This window comes from Erpetoichthys calabaricus, chromosome 3, assembly GCF_900747795.2.
Source record: "Erpetoichthys calabaricus chromosome 3, fErpCal1.3, whole genome shotgun sequence".
NCBI classification, from domain to species: Eukaryota; Metazoa; Chordata; class Cladistia; order Polypteriformes; family Polypteridae; genus Erpetoichthys; species Erpetoichthys calabaricus.
The window spans coordinates 297,057,706-297,070,161 of NC_041396.2; the positions used below are offsets into that span (position 1 = coordinate 297,057,706).

Below are 12,456 nucleotides of genomic sequence, written 5' to 3' on the forward strand. Positions count from 1 at the left end.
CTTTTTTTAAGCTTTATTGGATCTAGGCTGAGTGACTTGTTTTTCTCGTCATACACATTTCATTGTATGTTGACCCTGTGTTAACCTATATATGACAAATAAACCTAAACCTTCTTCAGAAGAGCCACAGCCAGGTCTTTCAGGTACCCATACAGGTTGTGACATTGGTATATCTGATAATGATAGAGCTATGCAAATCAGATAGATAGATAGATAGATAGATAGATAGATAGATAGATAGATAGATAGATAGATAGATAGATAGATAGATAGATAGATAGATAGCAGGGCCGGATTTTCCTATAGGCTAACTAGGCTTCAGCCTAGGGCCTCAAGATCAAGAGGGGCCTACATTCAAATTGTTAGCAAAATTTTATTATCTCTCATGTAATTTACAAACTTAAAAATGGAAGGTGAAAGGGCCTCATAAGTGGAATAGCCTAGGGCCTCTTTTCATATAAATCCGGCCCTGATAGATAGATAGATAGATAGATAGATAGATAGATAGATAGATAGATAGATAGATAGATAGATAGATAGATGTGAAAGGCACTATATAATAGATAGATAGATAGATAGATAGATAGATAGATAGATAGATAGATAGATAGATAGATAGATAGATAGATAGATAGATAGGAAAGGTACTATATAATGTGATAGATAGATAGATAGATAGATAGATAGATAGATAGATAGATAGATAGATAGATAGATAGATAGATAGATAGATAGATAGGAAAGGTACTATATAGATAGATAGATAGATAGATAGATAGATAGATAGATAGATAGATAGATAGATAGATAGATAGATGTGAAAGGCACTAAATAATAGATAGATAGATAGATAGATAGATAGATAGATAGATAGATAGATAGATAGATAGATAGATAGATAGATAGATAGATAGATAGGAAAGGTACTATATAATGTGATAGATAGATAGATAGATAGATAGATAGATAGATAGATAGATAGATAGATAGATAGATAGGAAAGGTACTATATAATGTGATAGATAGATAGATAGATAGATAGATAGATAGATAGATAGATAGATAGATAGATAGATAGATAGATAGATAGATAGATAGATAGATAGATAGAGGTATGAATTAAGAATTTTTTTTATTTCTTGTATTACTTGTTACTATGTATTGTTCAGTTCAGTGTAATCAAGAGCTGCAGATGTGCCTGAAAGGCTTGTATTCTTACACTATGCAAATGTATGCATGCCTGAATAATGAATGGGTGAATAAATCAGTGAATTGATTAATTAATTCAATTACTGTATTTATGAATTTTAAATCTAATCAAACATTAGTATTATAATACCAAGATTTTATATGTATATCATTATATATTACAGTATTATACCAGTAGTTATGCTTTCATCCACTAACTGTTCAGGTCCTCCACGTGAAGGTGGCGCTCTCACCAATGCGTTCCCTCAAGTTCCTCTCTTTCCAGCGCGGCTTCCTCCGCCGGCTTCTCGATCTCAAGATGGCGGTGAATGTGGCGGATCTTTCTTTGCCGCAGTTGGAGGGGCTGAAGGGGCAGTTGGATCAGGTGAGTGTTCTCTGAACGCTCGTTGAGTCACATTTCTATCAATGATATCTGTTGCTTTTATGAGTAGCACAGGGCTTGTCGAGGTGAGGGTTTCTCCTCATTTACGGACGAGGCACAGGTGGGCGAAGAGCAGCGAGGCGCTTGGTGTGGTTTGTCGCTTGGTAAAAGACGCCTTATTAGGACCGGTGACCGTTGAATTGAAAGGGGCGTTAACATTCTGCTGAAGTCCCACATGTAGGTACAGGTGTTGAGATTATTTTGTTTTAAGCCGTAAGAAATGTATGCGAGATAAAGCAGCGTCTGGACTTTAGCATGACGTGACTCGTTTACCGTTTGTATCCAAAAATGAAATGACGAATTAAACGTAATGCTTTCTATAAGTAAACGCTACATGTAAATAAATGCTGTTGACGTTTATGTTATACTCGTTAAAAGCGTTTTTCCTAAGACATTTTTAACATGTTATTGATTAAACCGCAACTCTTAATTTTGCCTGTTAAGAGTATGAAGTATTAAGGCCGATCATGTCACCCACCCACCCATTTTCAGTGTTTTTCATCGAAACGGCAAGGAATGCGTTATACCAGTGAACGTTAAAGCCACATACAGAATATACAAATTTATGAATTTTTCTACTCCAAATGAATTTAGCACCTAACATGTACTCCCGGCTTCACGTACAATGGGAAGAAGAACTGTCAACCCTTTGGAATGATCTGGTATTCATCATCGAAGTCAGAAGTACTAGGGTGTTGTACCGTGTTAGCCATTATGAATGTAGTGAAAAGTCAAACAAAAGGACACCTTTTATTTGCTAACTAAAAAGATTACAATATGCAAGCTTTCGGGGCAACTCGGGCCCCATCTTCTCATCAATTATCTGTCATGTCTTTAATGAACACACCCGTCAAACGTTCACAATGAAGAAGTAATTGAACTCTTGGATGTAATAACTGGTCGAACCTCCATTGGCACTAATAATGGCAAACAAGCACTTCTAGTAGTTGCGGATCAGAAGACCTGCTAAATGTTCATAAGGAATTCTGGGCCATTCTTCCTTACAGAACTGCTTCAGCTTCGCCACACTTTCAGGATGTTGTCTAGAGCGCATGGCTCGCTTGTGGTCAACTCCAAGATGTCTCCATTGAGTTAAGGTCTCTGATCTGACTTGGCTACTCCAAAAGGCAGAACAAAGCCATTCTGTAGTAGATGTACTTGGATCTTTAGGGTTTTTGTCCTGCTGCATCACACAAGTTCTGCTGAGCATCAGCTGGTAGACTGCCACCAAATCCAAATTCTATTATGTGAAGTCATCTACTGTTGAATTCTGCTCTGTACTTGTAATATTTCTATTGTTCTATTGTATTGTATTGAGGATGACTTGTGTTCTGTGTATTGTATTGCCATCCACTGCATGCCCAACCTGGAAAGGGGTCTCTCTTTGAACTGCCTTTCCCAAGGTTTCTTCCATTTTTTCCCTACAACAGTTTTCAAGGCAGGGCCCATTAAAGCCTATTGCGGCACTACTTGCGTGATTTTGGGCTGTACAAAAATTAATTGTATATTAACCTGTCAGATTCCTTGATAAACTTGAAGTAATTCGTATACTGCCTAATGATGGTAAGCTATCCAGGTCCTTTTGCCGCAAGGCAGCCCCAAATCATGATGCTCTCCCCACTGCACTTTACTGCGGTGGTGAGGTTTTCATGTTGGTGTGGGATGCCCTTCAACCTTAGTTTCATCAGTCTACAAAACATTTTCCTAATGGTATTGCGCAGTGTCAACGTGGTCTTCGGCAAACTTAAGACATGCAATGAAGTGTTTTTTGACAGCAATCAACAGGGCAGTGAGTGCTGTGCAGAATGGAGGCAGAACCTCTGCGTTTTTCCCAGTTGATTCTGGGATTCGTCAGTGGTCTGTTTTTGCTCCTTCTCTGTTCAATGCTTGCATGTACTAGGTGTTGGTCTGGTTTGTGGGCTCCAGCAGCTGGGGGGCATCTGTTGGTGAAGAGAGATTAACTGATCTTGACTTTGCTGACGATGCTGTGATCTTCATGGAGTCAATGGAGGCTCTCTGATCGGGGCTCTTGAGAGATTAAGGCTGGCGAGGGTCCTGATAAAAACCAACATCCAGGCCTTTAATGACCTCATGGTCATGGCTATCAGCAGTGTGTCTGTCTAGGAGAGAGTGTCGACCAGTGACATTCATGTCTGTGGTGACTCTTCCTATGAAGTCAGGAGAGCTGGGGGGTCATGAGGTCACTGGAAAGAGGTATGCGACGCTCCTGATATCTCTGTAAAAGGACGAAGGTCCAAGTCTTTAGAGTGCTGGTGCTCCCTGTCTGTGAGACATGGACGCTATCCAGTGACCTGAGATGAAGACTGGACTCCTTCACGTGTGTCTCTTCAGAGAATCCTTGGGTGCCACTGGTTTGACTTTGTGTTGCTCATGGAGTCCTGAATGAGGCACATGACCTGCATTGTGAGGGAGCGGCAGTTACGGCACTATGGCCATGTGGCGCGATTACCTGAGGGTGGTCCGGCTCACAGGACCCTCATTGTTGAGGACCTGAGCGGCTGGACCAGGTCCATGTATGCCCACGTAACACCTGGCTAAGGCAGATAGATGGTCATTTCTCGGTGGGTGGGACAGGTCCTCGTTTCTGCCTAGTATAGGGGGTTGCCAACCTGACGTGAGAATAGCAGCTCCCTGCACCATGTTCTGCCATGGACCCAGTGTTGTGTATGCTAGACTTGTGAATGGAAGTGTTTATCTTTTCCATTAAGTTATTCAGGTTTGTAGCGGTTATTCTCAGGGTCTTTTTTTTTTTTTTTTATTTTATTACCACACTTATTTTAACTTCACCTGTTTGTTGCCTGGTACAAATCTTGTAATTAATATTTAACACACTTCCCTATTGTCCAAATGACTTGAAATTTTGCACACTTACTCACTTCCGATGACAATACATGAATCAATAATCAGTTTCACTAATTGATCAATTAATCCTTGTTAATTAAGGAATGAAATTTTAATATGAAGAATAGTTTAAGATTTCACCAATAGATGGTGCTAGTAATGGATAGAAATATTAAAGTTAGTGTTAAAATATTGATTACAAAATTACACTAAAACAAACCCAAGACTAAAAAGTTGAAAATAACATATATATATATATATATATATATATATATATATATATATAAAATACTTTTTAAAAACCACGCTTATATTAAGTTAGAAAGTGTACTAAAAAGTAAAAAAAATAAGTCTCTCGTACATCACTCGTAAAATAAAATCGTAGGCGCTTTTCATCGGTCAATAAAATCTTAGCAAAAGCGCCCACGCTTTTATTTTACGAGTGAAGTCCTGAGAAGAACAGGCCCCACAGCCTGGTGTAGCCCTGTTCACCAAATGTTTTCCAAAAGATTTAAAGGCTCATAATGTGTCACTTTCACACTGATTCTCTGGACATCCCATTTTAAACTAAAAGAACAGGCACAGTTTTTGTTTGTTTAAGTTGCTTCCCTTAAGAGTTTCCCATGGAAATGAATGTATACAATTATTGTGAAAAATACAGTGGGTTGAAATAGTATTTGACCCCCTAGACAAAGTTTAAATTTCCTGCAATATTTTACTTTGAAAATACATCTTCAGTTTCATACTGTTACATGTAAATGAGGGCCTTTTGAACAATACATTTTCACTGAAAATCAAATGATGATGCAGCGATAAAGAACATATCTGCTGTTGAATAAGTATTCGACCCCTAATGGCTTGGAGACTATGATTGTTAACAATGCAATAAGAGTAATGAAAAACCGGTGTAAACAGTCAAGCAATGCATCCTCTAGCTTGTTGACTGGTCTCTAAGTGATTATTTAGGCCAGTTCTTAGGAACGTACAACTGAGAAATCAGTACAAGTGGCTTATTTGGTGAAACCTCAAAAACTGACAAAAATGAAGACAAGCGAACTTTGTAATGGCTTGTGAACCACTGTGATTAAGAAGTTTAAAGATGGCAATGGTGCCAAGAAGATTGCCAAGCTCCTTAGCCTCAGTATGTCCACTGTGAAAAGGCCATCATAGTGAAGTGGAAGACAACTGGAAGCATAGTGAACCAAACTAGGTCAGGCCGCCCTGTTAAAATAACAAAGAAAATGTCAAGAAATCTAGTCAGAGAAGTAAGAGCAAATCCTAAAGTGACTCTCCGTGACCTGCAAAGCTCAGTCTCTGCAGCTGTTGTGGATGTGCACAAGACTACAATATCAAAGGTTTGGCACAGAGAGGGGCTATATGGCAGAGTTGCCATAAAAAAGCTACTACTAAAAAAAATGTCATCTGAAAGCTCAATTCAAATTCACTAACCGATATCTTGACAAGAGTCCTGCATTCTGGAGTCATGTACTTTGGTCTGATGAAACCAAAATTCAAAGGTGTTTGTCTGGCAGATGGAAGGGACTGCCAATGACCCGGCAAACACCATACCTACCATCAAGCATGGTGGGGGGGAGCATCACGCTTTGGGGCTGCTTTTCTAGGGCAGTCACTGGCTCCCTTGTCCGTATTGAAAGAAGAATGGGTAGTAAGAAGTATATCCAGATTTTGGAAGAAAACCTTTAAACGTCAGCTATGAAATTGGGACTCGGATGACGCTACCACTTTCCGCAGGACAGTGACCCAAAACACCGTGTAAAAGGAACCAAAGTATGGTTTGACAAAAAGATCTAGGTTTTACAGTGGCCTAGCCAGATTGAAGTCCGATTTCAAAATTTATGGCGTAATCTCAAAATTGCAGTTCACAAACGAAAGCCTTCAAATGTTGCCCTGTTGGAGCAGTTCTGCAAGGAAAAATGGGGAAAAATTGCCTCCATCCAGGTGTGCTAAGCTTGTTGATGGCTATCCAAGGCGATTGCAAGCAGTAATTGGTGCTGCTACCAAGTATCGACTGTGTGTCATGTGAAGGGTTCCATTACTTTTTCAGCAGCATTTTTCACAACATGACTATCAATTTACATTATGTAGTTCACCAAGCTCTAAATGTTTCAAAATATGTTCACCGAGAAATAATTGTTTACTGTGATACTCTGCATTTGTGATTTTTATACATTGTAAAGATGTAAGATGGAAATACGGTGGCTTTCTGGAGATGGTCATATACTTTTTCAACCCACTGTAACTTGAAAAATGCCAAAGCTATTCTTTAGAACCATCTAAGAATAAATTATGGTCAGTAATAAGAAGGGGAAAAATTACAACTCACCTAGTAGGAAACTGGTGTTACATAAGGCAACTTTCACCATATGTCCAAATGTTTGTGTACTCTTGACAGTCACATGTATGAGCTTGTTGGACATCCCATTCCAAAACCAAACCCTGTGCAACTATAACTCTTCTCTTCACAAGATTTGGAAGTGTATCTCTGGGAATTTGTGCCCATTCAGCCAAAAGATCAATTGTAAGGTCAGTTACTGGTGTTGGACAAGACACCCTGGTGCACTGTCAGTGTTAACTTCCTCTTGTAGGTGTTCAGTAGTGTTGAGGTCAGGGCTTTGTGCAGGCCACTTGAGTTCTTCCATGTCTTTTTGGACTTGGCTTTGTGCAAAGGGTACAGCCCTCCTAGAACAGAAAGGGGCCTTCCCACAAACAGTGGTTGCAAATGCAAAATTGTCTCAAATGTCTTTGTCTGCTGTAGCATTAACAGTACCCTTCACTGTAACCAAAGGCCTGAGCCTAATCACTCCTCTCCTCCCCTGAGCTTTTCAGTAGGCACTGTTATAGTTCAGAAAGTGGTGTTCTTTGGGCATCTGCCAAACCCAGATTCGTCCATCAGACTGCAGATAGTGAAGTGGGATTTATCATTCTAATGGCGGTATGCTTTACACCACTGCAGCCAACACTTGGCATTGTGCATAGTGATTTCAGGCTTATGTGCCGTTGCTTGACCATAGAAATCCATTTTGTGATGCTTGCGGAGTCAATGGAGGCTCTGATCGGGGCTCTCGAGACTGAGTGAGGAGTCTGAGGGTCTGGGCTTGCGAGTGTCCTGATCAAAACCAAGAGCCAGGCCTTCAATGACCTCATGGGCACAGCCATCAACAGTGTGTCTGTCTGTGGAGAGAGTGTCGACCTCGTCGAGAGGTTTACTTACCTTGGTAGTGACATTCATGCCTCTGATGACTCTTTCTGTGAAGTCAGTAGATGTATTGGGAGAGCATGGGGGTCATGAGGTCGCTGGAAAGGGGTGTGTGGCACTCCTGATATCTATGCAAAAGGATGAAGGTCCAAGTCTTTAGAGTCCTGGTGCTTCCTGTTTCTGAGACATGGACGCTATCCAGTGACCCGAGATGAAGATTGGACTCCATGTGTCTCTCCAGAGAATCCTTGGGTACCGTTGGTGTGACCTTGCATTGCTCATGGAGTCCTGTGGTGTAGCGGGTCCACAGCTCACATCAAAAAGACCACTTTTAAAATAAATAATTAGCGCGGGGGTGTGGTGTGTGTGGCCAAGCGGTTCCTGGGGAATTCGTAATGCGAGCGGTTCTCACTTAAGTGCACAGGTGAGAAGTTGTCCGCATCCGTAATTGTTCCTGGGAGCTGCTGATTGCCACATCTGATCCACGCCCCTGTGATATATAGAAGCGCGCGGCAACTAGTAGGGAGGAAAAAGAAAAGGAGATGGACGTTGCAGGGAGAGGATAGACGGTGCGAGAGAGAGCAGGCTCGGTGGAGCAAAGGCAGGCGGCTGGGAGGTGAGCCCCTGCACAGGAGTGTTTGACCCACACTCGGTGGGGCTGAAGAAAGCGGTCGCTCCAGCTGAGTGATCACGGAGCTGTAGTGACCGGTATTGAAGACGACCGGCCATTGAAAGGCAGCGGCAGTCGTGGAGGCTTTCGGCTGGTTTAGCCCCGGCATGAGCACCCTGGCCGCTGGGGAAAGAACCCAAGTCTCGGTCAGGATGGTGCCCGACCTAGCCAGGGATCGGAGGGCTACCGGACCAGTGTGGAAGGCAGCTGCACCTGCAGGTAGGGCAACTCCCCTGTCGCGAAGCCCGATGGGAGAAGCAGGGGAGCCGCCAGGTAGAAAAAAGAAGGCACCGTGCTTTGTGTTTTTAAAGAGACTGCTTCCAGCCATTGTTTTAGCCTCCACCTTTCACCCGTTTTAATGGATTATTTGAATATTTTTGAATACACTGCACTATTTATTCGGACACTGTTTTGATTTTTGTTGTTTTAAAAGCATTTTGTACTTTTTGCACCATCCCCTTGCTTTGTTGTGCCTCACTCCAAGCTCATCAGAGACATTACCAATGGTGTCGGGTTCAGGGCTCCAGGAAGGACAATGGGAGCGTGGAGCGAACCCTCATCGTCACAAGTCCCGAAAGAGGCACGTTACCGGCATTGTGAGAGAGCGTCAGTTACGGTACTACGGCCATGTGGCACGATTCCCTGAGAGTGATCCAGGTCATTGTTGAGGACCCGAGTGACTGGACCAGGCCAAAGGGTCACCCACATAACACCTGGCTGTGGCAGATAGAAGGTCATTTCCGGAGGGTGGGACTGGACCGCTTGTCTACTTGGGGGGTTGCCAACCAGGATCCTGAGCTGTTTCGTCGTGTGGTGGGTGCATGAATGCGCTGTGCCAGTGCCTGCTCCCTAACTTGACTTGACTGACACACAGTTGTTGTGTTGCTTTCAAAGGCAGTTTGGAACTCTGTTGACTGATGCTGCAGAGGAGAGGCCATTGTTCCATTTTTTTTTTTTTTAACATTCGGCGACTCTGCTCTGTCAGTTTGTATGGTGCACCACTTCATGGCTGAGCAGCTGTTGCTCCTTCATACATCTACTTCACAATAATAGCAGGTACAACTGACTGGGGCAGATCTACCAGAGCAGACATTTCACAAACTGACTTGTTTTTAAGGTAGCAATGACAATGCCATGTTTAAAGTCCATGCGTTCTTCAGTACACCACAGTGTTCTGCAGTGGAAATTACAGGGCTGTGTGATTGATTTTTATGCACCGAAAACAGCGGGTGCAGCTGAAACACCTGAGCTCAATACCTTTGGAGGGGTGTCCACTTACTTTTGGCTGTATAGGTTTTAAATATAGGTGTAGGTTTTGTATAGGTGCTTAATAGAATTTAGTTTTAATAAAAACATCTTTGGTAGGCAAAATATCAACGGACCCAATTCAAGCTTGTTCATCATTTGTATTTTATATTATTTCACACAAACCATAGGCCTGGGGTCTGATCTTTGACCCTGACTGTCATTCTTGGTCCTCAAACGCACTCTAATGCTGTAGGATTGCCCTCTAGTGTTCGTTTTTTGCTGTGATGTATCCAGGTTTTTTTTTTGTTTTTTTTTTTAGTATCCATTACAGTGGGGCAAAAAAGTATTTAGTCAGCCACCAATTGTGCAAGTTCTCCCACTTAAAAAGATGAGAGAGGCCTGTAATTTTCATCATAGGTATACCTCAACTATGAGACACAAAATGAGAAAAAAATCCAGAAAATCACATTGTCTGATTTTTAAAGAATTTATTTGCAAATTATGGTGGAAAATAAGTATTTGGTCACCTACAAACAAGCAAGATTTCTGGCTCTCCCAGACCTGTAACTTCTGTAAGAGGCTCCTCTGTCCTCCACTCGTTACCTGTATTAATGGCACCTGTTTGAACTCGTTATCAATATAAAAGACACCTGTCCACAACCTCAAACAGTCACACTCCAAACTCCACTATGGCCAAGACCAAAGAGCTGTCAAAGGACACCAGAAATAAAATTGTAGACCTGCACCAGGCTGGGAAGACTGAATCTGCAATAGGTAAGCAGCTTGGTGTGAAGAAATCAACTGTGGGAGCAATTATTAGAAAATGGAAGACATACAAGACCACTGATAATCTCCCTCGATCTGGGGCTCCACGCAAGATCTCACCCCGTGGGGTCAAAATGATCACAAGAACGGTGAGCAAAAATCTCAGAACCACACGGGGGGACCTAGTGAATGACCTGCAGAGAGCTGGGACCAAAGTAACAAAGGCTACCATCAGTAACACACTACACCGCCAGGGACTCAAATCCTGCAGTGCCAGACGTGTCCCCCTGCTTAAGCCAGTACATGTGCAGGCCCGTCTGAAGTTTGCTAGAGAGCATTTGGGTGATTGTCATATGGTCAGATGAAAAAAACTCTACTCGTCATGTTTGGAGGAGAAAGAATGCTGAGTTGCATCCAAAGAACACCATACCTACTGTAAAGCATGGGGGTGGAAACATCATGCTTTGGGGCTGTTTTTCTGCAAAGGGACCAGCACGACTGATCCGTGTAAAGGAAAGAATGAATGGGGCCATGTATCGTCAGATTTTGAGTGAAAACCTCCTTCCATCAGCAAGGGCATTGAAGATGAAACATGGCTGGGTCTTTCAGCATGACAATGATCCCAAACACACCGCCCGGGTAACGAAGGAGTGGCTTCGTAAGAAGCATTTCAAGGTCCTGGAGTGGCCTAGCTAGTCTCCAGATCTCAACCCCAAAGAAAATCTTTGGAGGGAGTTGAAAGTCCGTGTTGCCCAGCGACAGCCCCAAAACATCACTGCTCTAGAGGAGATCTGCATGGAGGAATGGGCCAAAATACCAGCAACAGTGTGTGAAAACCTTGTGAAGACTTACAGAAAACATTTGACCTCTGTCATTGCCAAGAAAGGGTATATAACGAAGCATTGAGATGAACTTTTGTTACTGACCAAATACTTTTTTTCCACCATAATTTGCAAATAAATTCTTCAAAAATCAGACAATGTGATTTTCTGGATTTTTTTTCTCATTTTGTCTCTCATAGTTGAGGTATACCTATGATGAAAATTACAGGCCTCTCTCATCTTTTTAAGTGGGAGAACTTGCACAATTGGTGGCTGACTAAATACTTTTTTGCCCCACTGTATATCTAGCATTCTTCCTCATATCTTTCTGGTTTTAGACTTTACTTTGCTCTAATTTCCTGTTATTCAGCTATTTGCCTTAAGATCATGTGCTTTGAAACTTCCTGTACCCTCTTATTGGAAAATTACTCATTCCCTTTAATTATCTCTTCCTGTCTGCTATTCCTTGTTTTTTATTTGAACCCTTTGGAAGTTTTTACAGTAGTATATTAGAAACATTTTGACAAGAACAAGCCATACAACCAAAAGAATCGGCAATCCTATCTACCTAATTTCTCCAAATCAACATCAAGTCGAATCCTACTTTCCACCAGACTACTGGATCACTAGTTCCATGTGTCTGCGGTTTTCTTTGTGAAGAAAACCTTTCTGACCTTTGTGCAAAACTTGCCTTTTCATATGTTTCCATCTGTGCCCTTTTTTAAAAATTTCATTTTAAAGTAACAGTATGAAACCACTGTACTCATTTCTTTTATTACTTTGAAAAACTTCCGTCCTGTCCCCTCTTAATCTGCATTTGCTTAAACTGAAAGGATTTTCAATGTAACATAGTCAGAGTTTGGACTACCTTTGAAAATCAACACCTAGAGGTTTGGCAGCTTAAGTGTGCTTGTCCTCTGAGACATTAGTCACAAGGAAATAAATAAATAGAATTATTTACCCATAGCTGCAGGATATTCAGCCTTTAGTTAGGGAGATTTTGTTAAAAGCATAGTCTAAACTTATTTAATCATTAAGTAATGTAATACACGCAGTAGGCCAAAAGGTGTTTTCTTGTTTAAGCTGCTTTTGTTCCCACCCCATAACAAGATTTCCTTTTTATTTCTGCAGGAGACAGAATTCTTAACATCATCCATATCCCAGCTCAAGGTGGTCCAGACGAAGTATGTGGAAGCTAAAGAGTGTGTAAACGTCCTGAGCAAAGAGAATGAAGGCAAGTCGG

At 41.7% G+C, this 12,456-nt stretch overlaps 1 protein-coding gene across 1 annotated transcript in view; it reads left to right on the forward strand.

The window, feature by feature from the left end:
* Nucleotides 1–1,480: 1,480 nt before the first annotated feature.
* Nucleotides 1,481–12,456, forward strand: part of pfdn5 (prefoldin 5) — a 38,019-nt gene continuing 27,043 nt past the window's right edge. The window contains exons 1-2 of the mRNA XM_028796236.2: nt 1,481–1,573; nt 12,345–12,447. Of these exons, the coding sequence (XP_028652069.2) occupies nt 1,508–1,573; nt 12,345–12,447 (169 nt within the window). The 5' untranslated portion in view covers nt 1,481–1,507. The remainder of the gene's footprint in view (nt 1,574–12,344; nt 12,448–12,456) is intronic.